General features: G+C 40.7%; 1 protein-coding gene across 1 annotated transcript in view; it reads left to right on the plus strand.

Annotated features, from left to right (window-relative positions):
• Positions 1-23,736, plus strand: part of LOC126183596 (tyrosine-protein phosphatase non-receptor type 14) — a 187,322-nt gene that overhangs the window by 106,127 nt on the left and 57,459 nt on the right. The window contains exon 15 of the mRNA XM_049925699.1: positions 8,480-8,933. Within this exon, the coding sequence (XP_049781656.1) occupies positions 8,480-8,933 (454 nt within the window). The remainder of the gene's footprint in view (positions 1-8,479; positions 8,934-23,736) is intronic.

The following is a 23,736-nucleotide window of genomic DNA, read 5'->3' on the forward strand; positions in this document are numbered from 1 at the left end:
TACCAAACATTGCTAAAAATGAAAGTTTCCAAATTGGGTAGTTAGCAAATTAACAAGTTCTTCTAATGAAAGTAGGCATTTTTGGAATCAGAAATATCTGGTCTACTAATCTGTAGTACTGAATTTTGGAAACAACCAGTGTTTAAGAGTCAAACAGTCTGGATAACAAAAGCTTTGACTCAGAATAATTTTTGGAATAGGAAGTTTTTGGGAAAAGTAAAATGTTTGTGGAAAAGAGGAGAATGTGGGCTTTTAAATGAGTTACATCAATTTATAAACAAACAGCTATTTGCTCACTAAAGATTTCAATTTCTGTGTTCCTTCCAAATCTTAAAGTCTACATATTTCTGAATAAAAATTATTTCCAGATAAATTAATCATAATAGTATTATGAATGATTGAGAAATTACACTGTAAATAAGTCTCATGAAAATGTGGTATGAATAAGTATTTACCTATTTTGTGTAACTGTCACATATGTGTCCTTCGCAAAATTGGCTCAAATAAAGGATAAAAAATGATGTTGATATGAGGGACACAAGAAAAGTAGGATGATTCCACGTTGGTCTGTTACATACCCACTCTTTGCTTTCTTAGTTACACAGAAATGATGTAGTGGCAAGTTTCCACACTGTCGTAGTTTGCATTCAGGGAAAGCACTTTTTCCTAGTCATTCTGAATACAATGACAGGCATGTCAAATACCCCACACTGTTCCACTGTTTAACTTTCAACATTGTGATCCATCTCTAAAGATGTTGGTGTTCATGAGACATTAAACCTTAATATTCTTTTCCTCCATAGTACCAATTTTTCAGCTAGTCACAGACTTCGTGTTCCTGCCTTTCTCCTTACTAGTGATCCTCATTCTGTTGAACTTAAGTTCCTCAAGTGATCTAGAAAGAATTTTTTGATAACAAAAACAAAACCATGATGACAAATCTCTGATTCCAGTAGCAAAGTCAGGAAGTAAAACTTCTGAAAATTAATTTTTCATTGAAATATAGATCAAATTTCTTGATAGTATCAAAAATTATGAAATGAAATTTGCTGAATGCATTTCTGAGTTAAAACTTCTAACCAGCAAATTTACAAACTGCAAAACAAGTTCTCAAAATTTATTTCAGTGTAGTACAATTTGCCCAAACTGTTATATAATTTATCAGATAGAAAGCAGTTTTAATGTCAAAAATGAACAATTATCATAAATAATTTGACATGTTCATATTTTTTTTTAACCTTTTCATTACTGTGCTGTGTTTTCACACACTTCAGTCGATGTAGTTCTCAACGTTGTCACAAGATGGCACATAATTCACACTGGAACATTTCAGTAGCTTGCATTTACAATCTTTAGATGGCATTGTCATTGTCAATTTAGCTTTGCTCATGGTGAAGGGCAGACACATTTTCCATCCCTGGGGTTTAACAAACCTGCCTACAGTAGTGGAGTCTCCCAGTTCTTACAAATATGGTAAGTTGAAATTGTCATAGAAGTCAGTGCACATGTGGTACTGTTTTAAAAAAATTATATTTAATATTTTGTGGTCACATCCTGAGGACACCAGAAACCAGATTATCAAGGAAAATTATTGAGAAACTCTGGAATTTGAAACAACAAGGAGGATGGCTTAAGGAAATAAGAGAGGATATGGAAGAACTGGAAATAACTCTGGATGATTTGCAGAACAAAACGCCAAATTTAAAGAAGTTGAGGGACACAGAAATAAGATTTAAACCAAAAATTGACAAACGACATACAATGAAAAGGGTATTTACAGATGAGGAACGACGAAAAGCATCGGAACGAATGAAGAGATACTGGGCCACTCGGAAGGGGAAAATACCAAAGAAGAGGACCAGAAATGATTGACTGAAGTGGTCCAATGAGGCCGTAAAAGCAGAAGAAGAAGAAGAAGAAGAGAAGAGAATTTCTAATGAATCTTAAACATCTGATGTTAGAAAGTTACATCCAATGCAAAGCACAGTTATCAGGTAGATTTCCGAGAGATTGTCAACTGAGGCTGAAAAGGAAATGTAACAAGAATTGCAATGGAACTGCCCCCCAAAAAAATCATCACAGAGCAGGTGTGTGGTATGTCACAGATCCAAAGACATGAAAACAGCAGCACTGCACACACAGCAAATTTTGTTTGATCCAAATATTAAATGTGAGCAAGCTATACATTACAGCTACAATTAGAACAGGAAAAGTGCATTTATTATTTCTCTTATTTTTACCAATGTGAACATTATGAAAGAAAATTACAAAAATTTTCAGAACTTTTAGAAAATAATGCTGTTATGGGAAAATCAATTTTTTTTTAGCAGTTGGTGTATGTTGTCAAGGTTCATTAACAATGTTTTCACTAATATTTGGAACAAATTATGTTTTTTAATTTCCAAATAAAAAAATTGAAATTACTTAAATCTGACCTCACTAATAATGTTAAATTTGTTGACCACAGTAACAAATAGTTTAAAATAAAGACAGCCATCTGTCAATGTGCATAGTAAAGCCATCTGTCAATGTGCATAGTAAACTAGCATGTTTTAATTAATTAACACTGGATATTTGTATTTGTGTATCAAGTATTAGTATTCTTGAAATAATTAGGAAATCATTAGTTATTCTTGGCACAGTGGTTAAGACACTACACTTAAAAGAAAAATAGTTCAAATCCCCTTCCAGACATCAAGATTGGGCTTTATGTTCTTTTTCTCAATCACTTATAGCAAATAGGAAACTCCTAGAATGATTCTTTTGAAAAACACATGGTGGCTGATTGTCCTCCCTGCCCTGGTTCAATCTGAAACCGAGTTTTGTCTCTAATGAACTCATTGTAGACATTAGGTTAATTCTTAATCTTAAACTGACCCTACAACTACATTCTGTAAATAACGTATAACTTCATTGTTTTAATACAGATTTCAGAAAAACAGCGTAACTTTATATCAGAAACTTGCTTATATACATTTGTTTATAGGCCTAATTCTCGTAATGTTTTTGGAGAATCAAACTTAAAGTATCTCGTTTAATTGTCCTTTTTTTTCATTCCATCAAGTAAAATATATAATAAATAGCGTATACCTTCATTGTTTTAATACAGATCTCAGAAAAACAGCGGAATTTTAAATCAGAAACTTGCTTATATACATTTGTGAATAGGCTTAATTCTTTTAACGTCTTTTTTGATTTTCGGTAGTTTAATTGATTTATTCTAGCTAAAGTATTATTTTTGCCATGAGTGAGAAGTGCCTGACTTGCCGTAGAATTGTTAGTTCCGGGGTTTGGTGTGATGGATGCAGTAGTTTTTTTCACTGGGGGCACTGCAGGGACGTGGGTGTCGGGAAAGTGGATCAGGCTCATCAGTGGTTTTGTAGGATTTGCAGCAGAGATAGGAAGATAGTGGAACAGGAGGGGAAAATTGCTGCGCTTCAGGCTGAGCTAGATCAGGCTAGGGAAGATCTGGACAGGTTAAGGAGGGAGAAGGGCAAAGAGAGGTGGGAAGTGACAACGGGTAACAGAAGGAACAGGCCTAGAACTAAGTCTGACAGTTTTGTGGTGAATGTCAAAAATAAGTTTGACCTGTTGCTTCAGTTAGAAACTGATGAGCCTCAAGCAGAGGTAGGTGTAGACAGGACACAACAAACTTTCAATAGGAAATTGAAAAAGAATGTAGGAAAGTCATCGAAAAGGAAGAAAGTTTTGTTGTTAGGCAGTTCGCATGCCAGAGGTGTAGGCCAACTTCTGCAGGAGGAATTAGGACCAGAATACCAGGTCACAAATTTTTTCAAACCAAGTGCGAGTCTGGATCAGGTGACAGAGGATTTAGGTTCACTCTGTAAATGATTTACCAGGGAAGACACCGTGGTTATTGTGGGAGGGCCAGGGAACAGTATCGACAGAGATTCTGGGTACAGTATGGAGTGTGACCTGGTAAAGATTGCGTCGGCATCGAGACACACCAATGTTGAATTTGTATCTGTCCGGAGATGCCATGACTGGCCTCATTTGAACTCTTCTGTTGGGAGAGTTAATTTGGAGTTGGAACAGCTGCTTGGGTCAGGTGCGGGGGCTCATATTGGTGTGGTTCCTGTTGATTCTATCAGTAGGTGGGACTATACCAGGCACGGCCGACATCTCAACAGGAAAGGGAAGGGTAAACTGGCTGGGGTAATAGCAGGAAATTTAAGGGGGGGAGGTACTGCCATGAATGGTAAAATACCAGTGGTTACAGGTGTTGGAGCAGCACCTTTTTTAGGATAGGTAAGACAGAAAGATGTCAAGTTCTACAAGAGGTCAGGATTGAAACAAATCTTCAGTTTAGGAAAGAAATTAAACAGCACAATTCTAGCATATTGGATCACCAATCACAGCTGTCAATTATCAATCACCAGAAATTTTATCTCCACCAAGTTGTATCTCAGTCCTAGGTAATTGCATTGATGAATTAAAGTCACCCAACCCAGTTGACATAATCTGCCTCTCTGAACACCATGTGACCACTGATATAGGAACTAGGCCTAAGCACAATGAGAAACTCAAACAGGAGAGTACTGCAAATGTTAGAATAAGGAAAGGTTCTCATAAAAGTATAATTAAAAATAATGTAAGTATATTTCATCAAAATATTGGGAGTTTAAAGAATAAAATAGATGAGCTTCTGGTTTGTTTAGAAGATTTAGAAGCTGAGGATGAGATAGATATACTATGCCTGTCTGAGCATCACATTGTTACTGATATGGATAAGGTAAATGTAAGTGGATATAAGCTCTCTGCACATGTAATTAGAGAAAATATGGAGAAAGGAGGAGTTGCCATATATGTCAAAAGTTATCATTGTGCAAAAAGTATTGAAACAAAAAAGTTTTGTGTAGAGAAACATATAGAAGCATGTGCCTGTGAGCTTATATTAAATAAAGGCACATTTATAATTGTAACTGTATATAGGTCCCCATCGGGAAATTTTCATCTATTTCTGAAAAATTTGGACTCCTTGTTGTGCTATCTGTCAGACAGGGGGAAGCAAATTATTATTTGTGGGGACTTCAATGTAGATTCTCTGAAAGAGGGTAATAGGAAAAATGACCTTGAAGTATTACTCGGTTCTTTCAATTTGACACCCGATATTGATTTTCCTACTTGGGTGGTAAAGGATAGCAGCTCACTGATACATAACTTCTTTATAGACCAAGATAAGTTTAACCAGATAAATGCTCAGCCTGTTGAGAATGGTCTTTCTGATCATGGTGCACAGCTAGTTACAATATATGATATAGCTCCATTCAGCAGTGTCCTCCAAAGTAGTACGTTCAGTCAGCGATTTAACAATTGCAAATTTCAGGGAAAGCCTACATCAGTTAGACTGGGATGAGGTGTACCGTAAACCTGATGCCAATTTAAAATATAATTTATTTCATGACTCTTTTGTAAATGCATTTTAAAACTGCTTCCCCAAGAAAATAGTTAAATATACTCGTAAGAAACCATGTAACAAACCATGGCTTACTAAGGGTATAAAAATATCTTGTAACCGGAAAAGGGAAATGTATCTGACAGCAAGAAAGAGTAGTGACCCAGAAACTATCAAACATTATAAAAACTACTGTGCTATATTAAGAAAAGTTATTAAAAAATCCAGAAGTATGTGTATCATGTCTGAAATCAGCAACTCTGATAATGGAATTAAAACAATTTGGAATATTATTAAAAGAGAAACAGGTCAACCAAGAACACTGGAAGACAGTATTACCATCAAATTGAATGAAAACTTTATGAACAAAAAGGCAGAAGTTGAAAATATTTTTAATAATCATTTTCTAAATGTGGATATAGTAGGATCCAGGTGTTCATTAGAAGATGCTAGGATCCAGGTGTTCATTAGAAGATGCTAGGCTGTTAATGGAAGAGGCCATACCTATGCAATTTGATACAATTGATATCTCACCCACTTCTCCCTCTGAAATTAGGAAAATAATAAACTTGCTTAAAAGCAAAAACTCACATGGAATTGATGGCATTTCCAGCAAAATACTAAAAGCTTGTTCTCAACAGATAAGTAAGATTCTCAGCCACCTGTGTAATAGCTCTCTGGAACAGGGCATTTTCCCTGATAGACTGAAATATGCTATTGTTATACCTTTGCATAAAAAAGGGGATAGATCTGATGTCAACAATTACCGTCCAATCTCCCTTCTAACAGCTTTATCCAAAATTTTTGAGAAAGTAATGTATTCAAGAGTAGCTTCACATATCTGTAAAAATGAAGTACTAACAAAATGTCAGTTTGGTTTTGAGAAAGGTTTTTCAACAGAAAATGCCATATATGCTTTCACCAATCAAATTTTGAATGATCTGAATAACCGAACACAACCCATTGGGATTTTTTGTGATCTCTCAAAGGCTTTTGATTGTGTAAATCATGAAATTCTGCTAGACAAGCTCAAGTATTGTGGCATGAGTGGGACAGTGCACAAATGGTTTAATTCGTACCTAACTTGAAGAGTGCAGAAAGTTGAAATAAGCAGTTCTCATAATATGCAAAGACCCGCACATTCCTCAAACTGGGGAACTATCAAGAATAGTTTTCATGTCTGGAGAACATGCTGGCCACTCTAGTCGAGCGATGTCATTATTCTGAAGGAAGTCATTCATGAGATGTGCATGATCGGGGTGGGAATTGTCGTCCATGTAGACGAATGTCTCACCAATATGCTGCCGATATGGTTGCACTATTGGTTGGAGGATGGCATTCACGTATTGTACAACCATTGCAGCGTCTTCCATGACCACCAGTGGCATACGTCGGCCCCATATAATGCCACCCCGAAACATTAGGGAACCTCCACCTTGCTGCACTTGCTGGACTGTGTGTCTAAGGCATTCAGCCTGACCAGGTTGCCTCCAAACACGTCTCCGACGATTGTCTGGTTGAAGGCATATTCAACACTCATTGGTGAAGAGAATGTGATGCCAATCCTGAGTGGTCCATTCGGCACGTTGTTGAGCCCATCTGTACCACGCTGCGTGGTGTCATGGTTGCAAAGATGGACCTCGCCATGGACATCAGGAGTGAAGTTGTGCATCATGCATCCTATTGCACACAGTTTGAGTCATAATACGATATCCTGTGGCTGCACGAAAAGCATTATTCAACATGGTGGCGTTGCTGTCAGGGTTCCTCCAAGCCATAATCCATAGGTGACGTTCATCCACTGCATTAGTAGCCCTTGGGTGGTCTGAGCAAGGCATGTCATCGATAGTTCCTGTCTCTCTGTATCTCCTCCATATCCGAAAAACATCGCCTTGGTTCACTCTGAGATGCCTGTACACTTCCCTTGTTGAGAGTCCTTCCTGGCACAAAGTAACAATGCGGACGCGATTCAACCACGGTATTGACCATCTAGGCATGGTTTTACTACAGACAACACAAGCCCTGTGCTTCCTTCCTGGTGGAATGACTGGAACTGATCGGCTGTTGGACCTGATTTTTATGAATGACAAAATTCCATTTGTAATAAGTTATTCTTTGTGACTGAAAGTTGTGATGGTTGCATTCCTGGTGAAGAAGTAGTGTCTTTGACAACTACCTGTCAGATAGTCTCCCAACAGTTACTCTAAAAGTATTGTCAAGTTATTGTTTGAGAGTATTCAAGTATGTTTTAACCAAAATATGACCCATTCCATGCCTCACATTTTGGCTTTGAATGAAAATACTTCAATCTATAAATGTCTCTGTAACATGATCAACGATCGTTAGTGGTATTCACTCCCATAAATGTCTGCTGTTAGTAGAATTTCTTCTACAAACAACAACATTTTAGAATACAGCACTAAACTTAATGTTAGTTGGGCTCAAATTATTCATGATAAACAATATAAAGGAAAGGATAATTGCTACTCACCGTAAATATGACACGTTCAGTTGCAGACAGGCACAATGAAAAGTTTTTTTGTGTGTGTGTGTGTGTGTGTGTGTGTGTGTGTGTGTGTGCGCGCGCGCGCATGCACATTCTTTTCTGTAGAGGGCTTTGGCCAAATGGTAAATTATAACAATCTTCTCGTTGTGCCAGTTCCATTTTTTATAATTTTGATGTTTCAACCTGGATTTTCCATTGTTTGATTGTTCATGATAAATCACTAAATGTGATGAAATCATGCTGTGAGGATGTTAATGTGTTTCTATTGTTTTTCGAAACAATTACAAAAGTGTAGATAGAACTTCACAGTGTGCTAACATTTTTAACAAATTAAATTCTACCACAATTGCATGAACATTTAGTATCATCATAAAATCAAAACCACAAAATTTTTAGTGGGTTTCCATCTGAAGAACTTCAGAGATAAAAATGATTTTTGGAATATAATACTAGATTGCAAACCCATCTGACAGAAAATTGAATTTGGCGTGTATTTTTTGAGTCCAAAGTACGCAGTTTACATCAGCACTATTAATAAACATCTTTTTTGTTTATAGGTCAGTGGTTCCAGTCCAGATTTGGTATCACCTCATGCACAACCATCTGCTCAAAATGTTGTTCTTGGTGCTGAAACACATCACACATATATGGACGTAGCTAATGTTCTTGACTCAGGGATGAGATGCTGTGCAGGTGCCCAAGAGCAGTCAGAGCCCATATATGAAAATATACCATTGCCCTGGGCATCACAGTCGGGGTGTTCAAGAAGCCGCGCTTCTAGTATCCAGTCAGCACCAGAGATGGGCAGTCCTGTCACAGCTATGGAGGGTCAACGAAGATGGCCGAATGCAATAATGACTGTACCTTCAGCAACACCAGCAGCTAATGTGTCTGTTAGTGTCCACTCAGCGTATGATGTCAGTAATACATCTCTACAAGAAACTTACGTGCAAAATGCGCCTGATACTGTATGCCAATCACCTGGTGAAGCAACAAATCCTGGTATCGCAGGTATGTTACTGACAAAATCTATCATTTTAAACAGCCAGAAAATAGTGGAGTTTATAGAATCAAAAACTGGTCTGAAAAATAGGTACTTACAATGTTTGTCCAAAAATCTGATATTCGAAACAACTTTTTGTTAAGATTTATCAATTATTTGTGTAGATAGCATTTTATGTAATAATGATATCAAACTAATCTTTAATAAAAGCTACTTGTGTAAGAGATCCTTTAGAAAAAAAAATCACCTGAATGATATTTTAGAGAATTCAGATGTGTCTTTCATGTATGGAAGCTGTTGTATTACAGTATTCAGAAGTAGTATACTATGAATAAGGAAATGTGGCAAGTCAGGTGAATGGGGGGAGGAAAAGGAGAAAATTACACTTCAGCACACACAATTAAATGTTTAGCTTGTGGAGGTTCATAATGCCAGCCCATACTGTTTTCACAACTGTTTGCAACACCATTTTTGAGCTTTGATTGCCTGTAATTGAAATGTGAATCCTCTCTCATTCTGCTGCCAAACACACACACACACACACACACACACACACACACACACACACACACACACACACACACAGAGGCTGATTTACTAATTTGTTCACTCAACTAAGAACCCCAGCATATGCAACAGCTCATATGCTCTGAAGAAACAATGAAATTAATTTTCCAGAAAGTCTCTTTATTGATTCACAGATTAGCTTCCAGACTGTTAAAAGAGGAAGTGGTATAATTCGAGCAAGTGTTCTACAATGATCCTCATTGATACCATGAAGTGTACTGGTAGCGTCTGAGGCTTGAATTAAGTGGGTAATAGCATCTTAGGACCATTTTTCATGAGTGGGTTACTGAACGTCAACTTCTCAACACTTTGTTTTCCACCACTGTTGAAGGACAAAGTGTGTTCAGGTTGCTAGTCTTCCTGAGAAATCAATAGAAAGGAAATTCATGTAAAATACTTTTTTGCCACTGTGAGTTTTGTACTATGAAATGAGATGATATATTTTTTAAAAGCTTTCACTGTCTTCACTCTCAATCACCTAATGGTCTTGAAGGGAATAGCTGTTACTTCGAAATCAGTCAACGGATTACAAGGGAGAACTATCTTGGTGGAAACAGCAACATTGCAACAGACCACAAAACTCTAAAACAGAAAATTGCTTTTGGAATATTCAGTTGTAAGAAAGCTACACAGTATCGTGAACTTCAGCAAAGGTGTCACATTACAAAAACACCATGAAAATTAATATGAATTATGTTTCATATCCAAGTGTTTCTGTAGTACATTACTACTGGGTTGAAAGACCTCTGCATAAGATAACTTAGTGTTTAAAATGTATACTGGAAAATCTCATATAAAGATGTGAAACAAATACTAACAAAGAGATAGAGGGGCTGGCCAGTACTTACCTCAGCTCAGTACAGCCGATAGATACACATAAAACAGAACCGAAAATTTACGTTCCTAGCTTTCGGAACAAATGTTCCTTCATCGGGGAGGAGAGAGGGGAAAGAAAGGGAAGAAGGGAAAGGAGATTCAGTTACTCACAACCCAGGTTATGAAGCAACAGGGAAAGGAAAAGAGGGAGGGTAGCAAGGATGGAGGCATGGTTGTCAGAGGGAAGCCAAAGATATTCTACTGCAAGTACTGTGCCAGCTTCAAACCAAAGAGGATGCATACAGAAGTAAAGAGGTATATAGTATAAAGATAAACACAACTATGTAGGATGAAAAGATGCGTGAATGGCTAAAGAGGAAAGGGAAAGAGGAGAAGACTGAGAGTAAATGGGAGTGAGGTTGTTTAACGTAGGTTCAGTCCAGGGGGACGGCGGGATGAAAGGATGTGTTGGAGTGCAAGTTCCCATCTCCGCAGTTCAGAGGGACTGGTGTTGGGTGGGAGAAGCCAAATGGCACATACGGTGTAGCAGGTTCCTAGGTCCCTAGAATTATGCTGGAGGGCATGCTCCGCTACTGGGTATTGGGCATCTCCTAGGCGGACAGTTCGTCTGTGTCCGTTCATGCGCTCAGCCAGTTTAGTTGTTGTCATGCTGATGTAAAAGGCTGTGCAGTGCAGGCATGTCAGTTGATAAATGACGTGTGTAGTTTCACACGTGGCCCTGCCTTGAATTGTGTATGTTTTACCAGTAGCGGGGCTGGAGTAGGTGGTTGTGGGGGGATGCATGGGGCAGGTTTTGCAGCAGGGTTGGTTACAGGGGTAGGAACCGCTGGGTAGAGAAGGTAGTCTGGGAGTATTGTAGGGTTTAACAAGGATGTTACAGAGGTTAGGGGGGCGACGAAAGGCAACTCTGGGTGGTGTGGGGAGAATTTTGTCAAGGGATGATCTCATTTCAGGGGTTGACTTGAGAAAGTCATATCCCTGGCGGAGTAATTTGTTGATGTTTTCGAGGCCAGGATCATATTGGGTGACAAGGGGGATGCTTCTGTGTGGTCTGGGGGTAGGAACATTGTTGTTGGATGGGGAGGAATGTATTGCTCGGGAGATCTGTTTGTGGATGCCCCATGCATCCCCCCACAACCACCTACTCCAGCCCCGCTACTGGTAAAGCATACACAATTCAAGGCAGAGCCACGTGTGAAACTACACATGTCATTTATCAACTGACATGCCTGCACTGCACAGCCTTTTACATCGGCATGACAACAACTAAACTGGTTGAGCGCATGAACGGACACAGACGAACTGTCCGCCTAGGAGATGCCCAATACCCAGTAGCGGAGCATGCCCTCCAGCATAATTCTAGGGACCTAGGAACATGCTACACCGTATGTGCCATTTGGCTTCTCCCACCCAACACCAGTCCTTCTGAACTGCGGAGATGGGAACTTGCACTCCAACACATCCTTTCATCCCGCCGTCCCCCTGGACTGAACCTAAGTTAAACAACCTCACTCCCATTTACTCTTCAGTCTTCTCCTCTTTCCCTTTCCTCTTTAGCCATTCACGCATCTTTTCATCCTACATAGTTGTGTTTATCTTTATACTATATACCTCTTTACTTCTGTATGCATCCTCTTTGGTTTGAAGCTGGCAGAATACTTACAGTAGAATATCTTTGGCTTCCCTCTGACAACCATGCCTCCATCCTTGCTACCCTCCCTCTTTTCCTTTCCCTGTTGCTTCATAACCTGGGTTGTGAGTAACTGAATCTCCTTTCCCTTCTTCCCTTTCTTTCCCCTCTCTCCTCCCCGATTAAGGAACATTTGTTCCGAAAGCTAGGAACGTAAATTTTCGGTTCTGTTTTATGTGTATCTATCGGCTGTACTGAGCTGAGGTAAGTACTGGCCAGCCCTTCTATCTCTTTGTTAGTATTTGTTTAAAATTTATATATGATATACACTCCTGGAAATTGAAATAAGAACACCGTGAATTCATTGTCCCAGGAAGGGGAAACTTTATTGACACATTCCTGGGGTCAGATACATCACATGACCACACTGACAGAACCACAGGCACATAGACACAGGCAACAGAGCATGCACAATGTCGGCACTAGTACAGTGTATATCCACCTTTCGCAGCAATGCAGGCTGCTATTCTCCCATGGAGACGATCGTAGAGATGCTGGATGTAGTCCTGTGGAACGGCTTGCCATGCCATTTCCACCTGGCGCCTCAGTTGGACCAGCGTTCGTGCTGGACGTGCAGACCGCGTGAGACGACGCTTCATCCAGTCCCAAACATGCTCAACGGGGGACAGATCCGGAGATCTTGCTGGCCAGGGTAGTTGACTTACACCTTCTAGAGCACGTTGGGTGGCACGGGATACATGCAGACGTGCATTGTCCTGTTGGAACAGCAAGTTCCCTTGCCAGTCTAGAAATGGTAGAACGATGGGTTCGATGATGGTTTGGATGTACCGTGCACTATTCAGTGTCCCCTCGACGATCACCAGTGGTGTACGGCCAGTGTAGGAGATCGCTCCCCACACCATGATGCCGGGTGTTGGCCCTGTGTGCCTCAGTCGTATGCAGTCCTGATTGTGGCGCTCACCTGCACGGCGCCAAACACGCATACGACCATCGTTGGCACCAAGGCAGAAGTGACTCTCATCGCTGAAGATGACACGTCTCCATTTGTCCCTCCATTCACGCCTGTTGCGACACCACTGGAGGCGGGCTGCATGATGTTTGGGGCGTGAGCGGAAGACGGCCTAACGGTGTGCGGGACCGTAGCCCAGCTTCATGGAGACGGTTGCGAATGGTCCTCGCCGATACCCCAGGAGCAACAGTGTCCCTAATTTGCTGGGAAGTGGCGGTGCGGTCCCCTACAGCACTGCGTAGGATCCTACGGTCTTGGCGTGCATCCGTGCGTCGCTGCGGTCCGGTCCCAGGTCGATGGGCACGTGCACCTTCCGCCGACCACTGGCGACAACATCGATGTACTGTGGAGACCTCACGCCCCACGTGTTGAGCAATTCGGCGGTACGTCCACCCGGCCTCCCGCATGCCCACTATACGCCCTCGCTCAAAGTCCGTCAACTGCACATACGGTTCACGTCCACGCTGTCGCGGCATGCTACCAGTGTTAAAGACTGCGATGGAGCTCCGTATGCCACGGCAAACTGGCTGACACTGACGGCGGTGGTGCACAAATGCTGCGCAGCTAGCGCCATTCGACGGCCAACACCGCGGTTCCTGGTGTGTCCGCTGTGCCGTGCGTGTGATCATTGCTTGTACAGCCCTCTCGCAGTGTCCGGAGCAAGTATGGTGGGTCTGACACACCAGTGTCAATGTGTTCTTTTTTCCATTTCCAGGAGTGTATTTGTCTGTGTGTTTGTGTGTGTGTGTGTGTGTGTGTGTGTGTGTGTGTGAAAGAAAAATAAAAGAACTAGTCCACATTCCAGACAAAAATTTTCCACCAAATTATTTTTCTTACTGCCAATGTCAAGTGATTTCAGCGTTCTGTATATGAGGCATTGCTGAGAAAGACAACAGTATTTTAGTTCCGCCAACTCTGAAATATAACAACTATCTCTTTTCCATATGTTAGTGTGATTTGTCACTGGCACAGCTTGTAACACGTGGCCAGCATCAGCTCCACTACATCATGTTGCAAATTCTCATAGATGACACAGTGGAAATTCTCTTTACTGTTTTTTATTTTATATTAAAAACAATGTAATTTGCCAACTCACTTAGGTAAGATATTTTAATCTCACTCCTTAAAACTAGGAAGGGTTATACCTACCTAGGAAGTGAACTTAGTGTGGGTGCATGGGCAAGACCTTTGCAGTTTCTTAATTACTCCAAGCTTGGGTTCAGGAGATTTACTCTACAGCTGATTGCATGTTGATTTTGGAGACAGCTATGTGAGAGAGATTCCTGTCAAATTATACCAAAGAAATGGTATACATTTGTTTTTAATTTTTTCCCTTTCCAACGCACAGCTCCGTAAATGAGTATTCCCATTTTGATCCTCCTACCTTGGAACACTCCTGTTCCTCCTTTCCCAGTACTGTTTTAGATTTAGAGTTGGTGACATATAGTCTGAAAATTCAGAGGAAGAGAAAAATTTTCTGCCAATGCATTGTTTTAAGTGTGGTCATCAATGCAGTTGTCATTAACGTTAAATGCCCATGACAAAGATTCAGCACATTGCTCATCTGCAGATGATTTCTAGCTTTTGATACAACCTAACAAAAATGAACTGACAATTTTAACTGGCTTATGAAGCAGTAGCAGGCAGAGAAAAGTAATTTAAATTTTGAATGAGATGCCTGTTGAGTTTCTTTATATGTTAAAGTGCTGTATTTTAATTTAAGAGTCTCTGTTCTGAATTTGACTCGGTGTGCTTCTGAGTATCATTTTTACCCAATTCCTGCACCATTGAAACCAGACATCAGAATTTTTCAAGGAATTCAACATTTTAAAATGTACTCTGATGAGAGAAGCAGCACATAAGACAAATTTAAAGTAATAAAAAAGTCACTACAAAGTTTATCGCCATGCAAAAATGTCATTATTTGATTGCCACCAAATGGTAAAAGAAGTACAGTGGATTTGAATAATGTTCATGGCTGTAACAAGTATTGTACTGCATCCTGATAGCATCACATCATCAAGTGTGTATGGAAAGAAAATGGGTAGTGTTTGGATGCAGACAAGTGGATTTCTTTCCACACTCTTTCCCCAATTTGAGGTGGTACTTAATCTCTAATGACATCAGTGTTCATGGGATCCACCCCCCACCCCAACAAACCCTAATCTTTTTCATACTTTCGAAATTGGTGTGATGAGTATTAAGATTTCATACCAGTGTTGACATACACTGCCAGACAAAAAAAACTGCATCACCAAGAAGACATGTTCGAATGTCGATGTAAATTCATGTGTGTACATACCATCAGTTAGTAGGTAAATGATTAGAGTTGCAGTTCTCTGTGACAGGTAGAATGGCCACCAGAGTCCATAAGTGTTGTTGTCAGTTCTGGTAAGGTGCATAAAGAGTGTGAACTGCATCACGTGTTGAGTGGTCACTGTGAAAGATATGTAGATGTTTCGTATTTATGTGAGATGGCCTTATCAGCACCTGACAGTTTGAAAGGGAGCCTCATTGTGGATCTCCATTTGGCCAGCCAGTTGAGCTGTGCAATATTCTGATTTGTGAGGCATTTGGATGTGACAGTGGCTCAGTGTTGGACTGCAAGGGAACATGGAGGCAGGTATACTCATCTTCAAGGTTCTAGTTGAACACATCTGACCACCACTTGGGAGGATCACTGTTTTGTGCACGAAGTACTTCTTCAACCCTTCACACCTGTGCCTGCCATCCAAGAACAAATAATCGACTCCCTGTGACATTCTGGGTAATACAACGCCATTGGTCAGATACTAGCAGCAGCTGGACTAGGGAATTACCATACCAAGCACACGATGCCGTTAACACCGCAACACAAATTGCTGTTTTTGGAGTGGTGCCAGGACCAGGAAGCATGGACTGCTGATGTGTGGTGTCACATTGTGTTCAGCAATGAATCACAGTTCTGCGCTATACCCAATGACCATTGCCGGCTAGTATGGCAGCGACCTGTGGGGGGGTCCCATTCTTCCAATGTTTTGGAGAGACACAACATTGTTACTCATGACATGGTATTTGTAGCAATCAAGTATGACTTCAGGTCTTGGCTGGTAGTAATTGACGGAACTATGATGGTACAGTGGTACATCAGTGACGTCCCTTATCCTCATATTACCTCTCATGCAAACGTACTGGGTGTCATTTCCAAAAGGACAGTGCTCATCCACAAACGGCACACATTGCTATGAACTGTACGTGTGATGATTTTAGACTGGGTTTTGTAGTGTGTTTCTTGGTGGTTGGCTTTTCCTTTTTTGTCTCTCTGGTTGGCCAACCACTGTCACACTGTGTGTGATTTTAATTCCTTTTTTCTGGTCTCTGTCTGAGTCTTTCTTGTCCTGTATCTTCTCTTGTAATCTCCATTGTTAATTTTTATTCGTTGTGGGTGTTTGAAGTTTTTGGAAAAAGGGACCGATGGCCCTAGCAGTCTGGTCCCTTCAATCCCACAAACCAACCAACCAACTGTACATGTGACATTTGCACTGTGTGATCAAAAGTATCCAGAAACTTGACAGAAAATGACTTACAAGTTCATGGCACCATCCTTCGGTAATGATGGAATTCAATGTGGTGTTGGCCCACCCTTAGCCTTGATGACAGCTTCCAATCTCGCAGGCATATGTTCAATCAGGTGCTGGAAGGTTTCTTGAGGAATGGCAGCCCATTCTTCATGGAGTACTGCACTGAGGAGAGGTATCGATGTTGCTAGGTGAGCCCTGGCGCGAAGTCGGTGTTCCAAACCATCGACAAGGTGGTCTGTAGGATTCAGGTCAGGACTCTGTGCAGGCCATTCCATTACAGGGATGCTATTGTCATGTAACCACTACACCACAGGCCGTGCATTATGAACAGGTGCTCGAGTGTGTTGAAAGATGCAGTCGCCATCCCCAAATTGCTCTTCAACAGTGGGAAGCAAGGAGGTGCTTAAAACATCATTGTAGACATGTGCTGTGATAATGTCATGCAAAGCAACAAGGGGTGCAAGCCACCTCCATGAAAAACTCGACCACACCATAACACTACCGCCTCCGAATTTTACTGTTATCGCTACACACACTGGCAGATGACGTTCACCGGGCATTCACCATATCCACACCCTGCCATCGGATCACCACATTGTGTACCGTGATTCGTCGGCAGTCTCTTGTCAGTCAACAGACATGGTCGGCCTGTACGCTTTTGTGCTATACGTATCCCTTTACAGAGTGTATATGACCCGGGAGATCTGGGAAAAACCCAGGAATTTTTCATTTTAGTTTTCAATTACATTTTTGTAATTTTGACTGGTAAGAATCAATAGTCTAACAAAGGATATTACTGTCTACTGCTACTGCAGAATAATACTGCAACAATAAAACGTGAACGAGTAAACAAAATGAAAATAAACCATAAATTGCAAAGGAAATGTGCCATATGCAACAACTAAACGCAGTGCTCATACAAGGGTTTGCCAACAGCAAAATGTGTCAAAGGCCTTAGGAAGACTGTGCAATGCTTCATAACAACAAATCGCCTCCAAGGAGTGTGATGTCACAACTGTTTATATTAGATTCATTTTAGCAGTTACGAGCAGGCTCATGCGCATGCGCAATTGAGTGGCGTATGAGTAGTACCTTCTTCCATTTCTGGCTACAGAAATGTGGCTGTTGGCTGTGTAAGCAATCGCAGCAAGCAGCTAGATGCAACCGGGGAAAATTTTACTGCCGCACCCAAGCTGCCAGATTCACGCATGCGCAGAGGATCCAAATCTAGGGGGAGGGCGGGGGGGGGTGGCAAATTCGTACTCTGGAGGAGAAAAAACCGTGTTTCACAAAGTGCCTAGCATCCAGCGCACGTTGGTCTATCAATTACTCATATGATTTTGATGTGCATCCCTGTTGGTTTTTGAACACACTCTGTAAGTTGATTTTTGAGTGAATCCTAAGCCACACGGGGTAGCCGTGTGGTCTGAGGCAACTTGTCACGGTTTGTGTGGCTCCCCCCATTGGAGATTCGAATCCTCCCTCGTGTATTTTTAACCGGAAAATCTGGGAAAAATCCGGGAATTTTTTTTCCTTGTCCACGTATACACCCTGCTTTATGTTTCCGCTTCACTGTCACATCAGAAACAGTGGACCTAGGGATGTTTAGGAGTGTGGAAATCTCGCGTACAGGCGTATGACACAAGTGACACCCAATCAACTGACCACATTCGAAGTCCGTGAGTTCCGTGGAGCACCCCATTCTGCTCTCTCACGATGTCTTTCACATACCCTCTCAACTGGGAAAGTTTTATTTTGTGTCCCCTTCCACATCTACATCTACAACGATACTCTGCAAGCCGCCGTAAGGTGTGTGGCGGAGGGTACCCTGTACCACTACTTGTAATTTCCCCTCCTGTTCCACTCACAAACAGAGCGAGGCAAAAATGACTGTCTGTACATCTCCATGTGAGTCCTAATTTCTTGTATCTTATCTTCATGGTCCTTATGTGCAATGTATGTTCACAAGAGCAGAAGCATCCGGCAGTCAGCTTCAAATGCAGGTTCTCTAAATTATTTAAGTTCCCGAAGTATCTCTTTATCACTTAAGTTTTTTTCGAACTTCTGGTAACGAATCTAGCAGCCATCCTCTGAATTACTTCGATGTCTTCCTTCAATCCGACCTGGTACAGATCCTAGACACTCAAGCAGTACTCAAGAATAGGTCGCACCAGCATCCTATACATGGCCTCCTTTCCTAAAATTCTCTCAATAAACCAAAATCGACCATTTGCCTTCCCTACCCCAGTTTTCACATGTTCGTTCCACCTCATACTGCTTTGCAGCATTATGCCCAGATATTTAAACAACTTGACAGTGGACACTAATAATACTGTATCTGAACATTACAGGTTTGTTCTTCCTACTCATTCGCATTAACTTACATTTTCCCATGTTTAGGGCTAACTGCCATTCATTTCACCAACTGGAAATTTTGTCTAAGCCATCTTGTATCTTCCTACAGTCACTCAACTTCAACACCTTACTGTACACCACAGCATCATCAGCAAACAACTGCAGACTGCTGCCCATCCTGTCAGCCAAATTATTTATGTATTTCGAGAACCACGGCAGTCTTATCACACTTCCCTGGGACACTCCTGACGATACTCTTGTCTCAGATGAACGCTCGCCATCGAGGACAACACACTGGGTTCCATTATTTAAAAAAATCTTTGAGCCACTCACATATCTGTGAACTTATTCCATATGCTTGTACCTTCGTTAACAGCCTGCAATGGGGCACCGTGTCAAATGCTTTCTGGGAATCTAGAAATATGTAATCTGCCTGTTGCCCTTCATCCATAGTTCTCAGTATATCATGTGAGAAAAGGGCAAGCTGAGTTTTGTACAAGCAGTGCTTTCTAAAACCATGCAGATATGTGGACATAAGCTGCTTAGCCTCAAGAAAATTTATTATGTTCAAACTGAAAATGTGTTTTACCTTTTTTATCAGGCAGTATAAATCCCTGTATTGGCTTTTTAATATGTCCAAAATTATGTTAAATAAGCACCAATTTTTTAATGTTATGTACACTGGTAAATCCTGGCAATAAGATTCCCTTGACCGTTCAGTAACTGTATCTATGTCTTTATGATTTCTCATAAACCACACACTGCACAGAGCTGTACAATTCTGGAGGCACTTTAGAACATGAGGTATGATAGAGGAAGAACTCTCTCATCAACTATGATTCCCTTAATGCATATCAAACAATACTGCAGATGTATCTAGCAAAGAAATGTATTCCATAACATCCAAAACTAATGGCTAAAGCATAATGGCTTGTTGAGTACAAGCTTATATTGGATAGGGACAAAGCAAGAATTCCACATTAAGATTGCAATTCAGCAGAAGTGATTTAGGTAATCCACAACATGTAAATCAGGATGGCTATAATGCCCTTTGATCCCATTCCACGTGATCCTTCAGAATACGCCCAATTTTTTAATCATATCACCATATCGCTAGAGCTGAACATCCATGACTCTCTTTTCTTAGGTTAAAGTCAGGGAAAGAATTTAGCATTATGTTGGGAACCGACAAAACAAGCAAGCTGATGTAGCAGGGCAAGGAGACTTTTAGGAGATGCACAGGGATACAAACCACTGGGCAAATGTTGAGTCAGAAGCTGAGGAGGTACTAGTGTGAGAAAGTGGTGTCTGTCTATTTGTACTCTGGTTAGACAAAATAATCGTAGCTCAATAAAGGAATGAGACTGGCACGTGATAGTTATAAGTAGCCCTAGAACTTTATGGGCCTAATAAAGTGATTTGAGGATAAGTAAACAAAACTTTTATAATTATTAATTGTAATCATCTCTCAGTTGCCACCTGCCACTCCCTACCCCTGTGCACATGTGCGCACCCACCACACACACACACACACACACACACACACACACACACACACACACAGTGTAATGAACAAAAAAAATGAGAGCAAGGTGTGCTGGAAGCAACTTGAAAGAGTGCAGTTGAATAAAGGAGAGTCTAAGGAATCAAACGCACCTAAGAATATGCCTGTGTAACAAAGAGAAAGTAATAGAATCACTGCAAAGCCTAGACACTGATTGTAGTGAGCAAGAAGCAAGTTGCATGTATTAGCAAAGTGGCAGAGAAAGTGGACACAGTCATGGATAATGAGCAATCCACCCCAAGTGGATTTTGTGTGTGGGGGGGGGGGGGGGGGGGGAGACTGTTTTAGGAGTAGATATAAAGACCACATGGATGCGTGCTCGAAAGGATTATTGGCTGCCAAGTAAAGGCAAGATGATGTACAGCTCTGGTTATCACTTCGTTTACCAATTTCTTTGATTAAAAACTGTTATTGATGATATAGTCATCATAGGGAAAGAGATAGATGTTATACACTGTGGCCCTTTAGTTAATTTTCAGATAAGATGGGCTGGTGCCAAAACTGAGTATCATCCGTTACATTTTCCAATTTTCATCAGAAGTGATGCAATACTATATTCCAAATGCTCTCATCACAGTTTTCAGCATGAACAGTTAAACTTAATGCACAACATTTACACTTTGTGTGAAAAGTACAACTATTAATAAGCTAAGAAAAACTTTCTAGTTATGCCATCTGAACTGCCACTCAGTGCTGCTCTGCTCAACTTTCTTATGACATGATTTAAATTGGGCTGTTTCAGTTTAAGTACTTGTCCATCGGAAGCCAGGTACACACAGGCGACAGTGGGTCAACAGCTGACACACAAGCAGTCATCAACAGCTGACACACAAGCAATCAAGCATCCAGGCTATAGTCTATTGATTGTACTGCCCTGGTCGAGTGCCCGTGAGCAGGAGTGACAAAGTGGCTCACACACACGGTTGCAATTAAGTGACTTAGGGATACTCTATACACACTGGATCTGCCCACAGGTTAGGGAACGGGCCCAGTTGGTCAACTGTGCTCTGAGAGGCAAAGTTGGGACAGCCTGATCTAAAATTGTCAGATTTAACAATACCAGAGAAGGAAAGTTGCTACTCACCATATAGCAGAGATGCTGAGTCGCGATAGGCACAGTAAACTAGTTTCAGCTCTCTGAGACTGCAGACGTGTGTGCAAGTTGCGTTTGTGTGTGTGTGTGTGTGTGTGTGTGTGTGTGTGTGTGTGTGTGTGTGTGGGCGCACGCATGCGTGCGCGTGTCTGCTGCTGACATCAAGCACTTGGAGTAGATGACATTCCCTCATGAAACAAAGCACTTGGAGTAGATGACATTCCCTCATAGTTGAAACTACTCCACCTGGTATGCAAGATGGTTGTTGCCTATACTTATGTAATTTAATCAGTAAATTTAGCAGAAGAAATAAACATTGAGGGAAAAGAAATAAAAACTTGGAGGCTTCCCAATGGCGGCCAGTTATCATGTGCTAATGTGCTACAGCGCGCTGTAAATATCACACTAAACCTATGCCATTTCTCCTCAAATGCAACACAGAAATTGTGCTAAAATTACACCATTTCTCTTCAAATGCGAGCTGGAAATCGCACTAGAATATGCCATTTTTGCATGCATACTGGCAAGCAAATAAAATGAATGAAGACATGTTTTCTAGTGCTTTCTCCATGATAATGAGAAACCAGTGCCAAGAGCTAAAGTGATAGTCAACTGCGCCAAGATCAACGCACAGAAGAGTGCAACATTGCTCAGAGCAATACATAACATTAATACGTAACATTAATATATATAATATATTTAATTTAGTTATGATCACTATCCTTGTAAATCAAAAGGTTATAGGCCACCGCATTGTAGCACAGGCAAAGTTTTGCATGAGTGCCACTGCGGTTTCCATTGTTATTCTGTTGAAGATGGAAAAGGTCTGTTGAAAGAAATGGATGTTGTCTTGAAAATAGGTTATAAGATTAATATCAACAAAAGTAAAACAAGGGTAATGGATTATTGCCTAACTAAATCAGCTGATGTTGAGGGAATAAGATTAGGGAATGCTAGTCTAAAACATGTAGTTGAGTTTTTGCTGTATAAGCAGCAAAACAACTGACAGTGGACAAAGTAGAGATGATGTGAAACACAGATTGGCACTAGTGAGAAAAATATTTCTGAAAAAGAAAAATATGTAAGTTTAAGTGTTAGGAAGTGTTTTTGAAGGTGATTGTCAGACTGTAGCCTTGTACAGAAGTGATACTTAGGCAAGAAACAGTTCAGATTAGAAGAGCATAGAAGCTTTTATAATGTGGTGTTATAGAAGAATGCTGTAAATTAATTGGGTAGATCGGGTAACTAATGAAGACATACTGAATCGATCTGGAGAGAAAAAATTATGGCACAACTTGATTAAAAGAAGTGATCAGTTAATAGGACACACCCTGAGTACTTAAAAATAGTTAAATTTGTAATAGAGGCGAGTGAGTGTGAGTGTGTGTGCACGTGTACGTGGGTGAGTGGAGCGGGGGGGGGGGCTAATAATTGTTGAGCAAATCCATACTTGAATGCAGTAATCGAGTTGAAGTGGTATAGGCGGCACTAGTTAAACAAGGATGAAGCAGCTTGCACAGGAGGGAATCACATTGAGACTTGTATCAGACCAGTCTTCAGACTGAAGACCACAACCACAGCTATTTGCCATTGAATCTCATCTGCTACTGCCTCCATTACCAGCCATTGATACTTCATAACATATTGTATTGACCCTGTCCTTCATTAATGGGCTTTCTTCCCAGATCCTTATTGAATGGCCTTTCTTCAGTATTCTCCTTGCTGATTCTGATTCGTATTTTATCTTTCCATTTGGTCTTCACTTCCTTCTATAATGCCATGTTTGAAATACATCCTTCTGATTTGGAGATAATATAGGTTGAGAAAAAGTTTTCTTTAAACTGGCTGGAGTGCAACATCAGTAAGGCTTTGGTGCACTGATACCACGCCCATATTAAGATTTATGTGCTTTTAAATTACTCTGCAGAGTTAATATGATCAGATTTTGTTTTTGTGTCGTTAATCCACATTCTTCAGCTCAAAATTACATTGGCATTGTCATAATTCAATGACATAACTTACCTGTACGTCTGCCCAGATGTTAAAAATTTAAATTCATTGGCAAAGATCCAAATATTGATTTTATTTTAGTTTGTACAACAATAACAAAAAGTAGGATGTGTGTAATCATTAAGATGATACAAAACAAAGTTTGTTACCAAGGGATAATCTGAT

The sequence above is a fragment of the Schistocerca cancellata genome, chromosome 4, assembly GCF_023864275.1.
Source record: "Schistocerca cancellata isolate TAMUIC-IGC-003103 chromosome 4, iqSchCanc2.1, whole genome shotgun sequence".
Classification (NCBI taxonomy): Eukaryota; Metazoa; Arthropoda; class Insecta; order Orthoptera; family Acrididae; genus Schistocerca; species Schistocerca cancellata.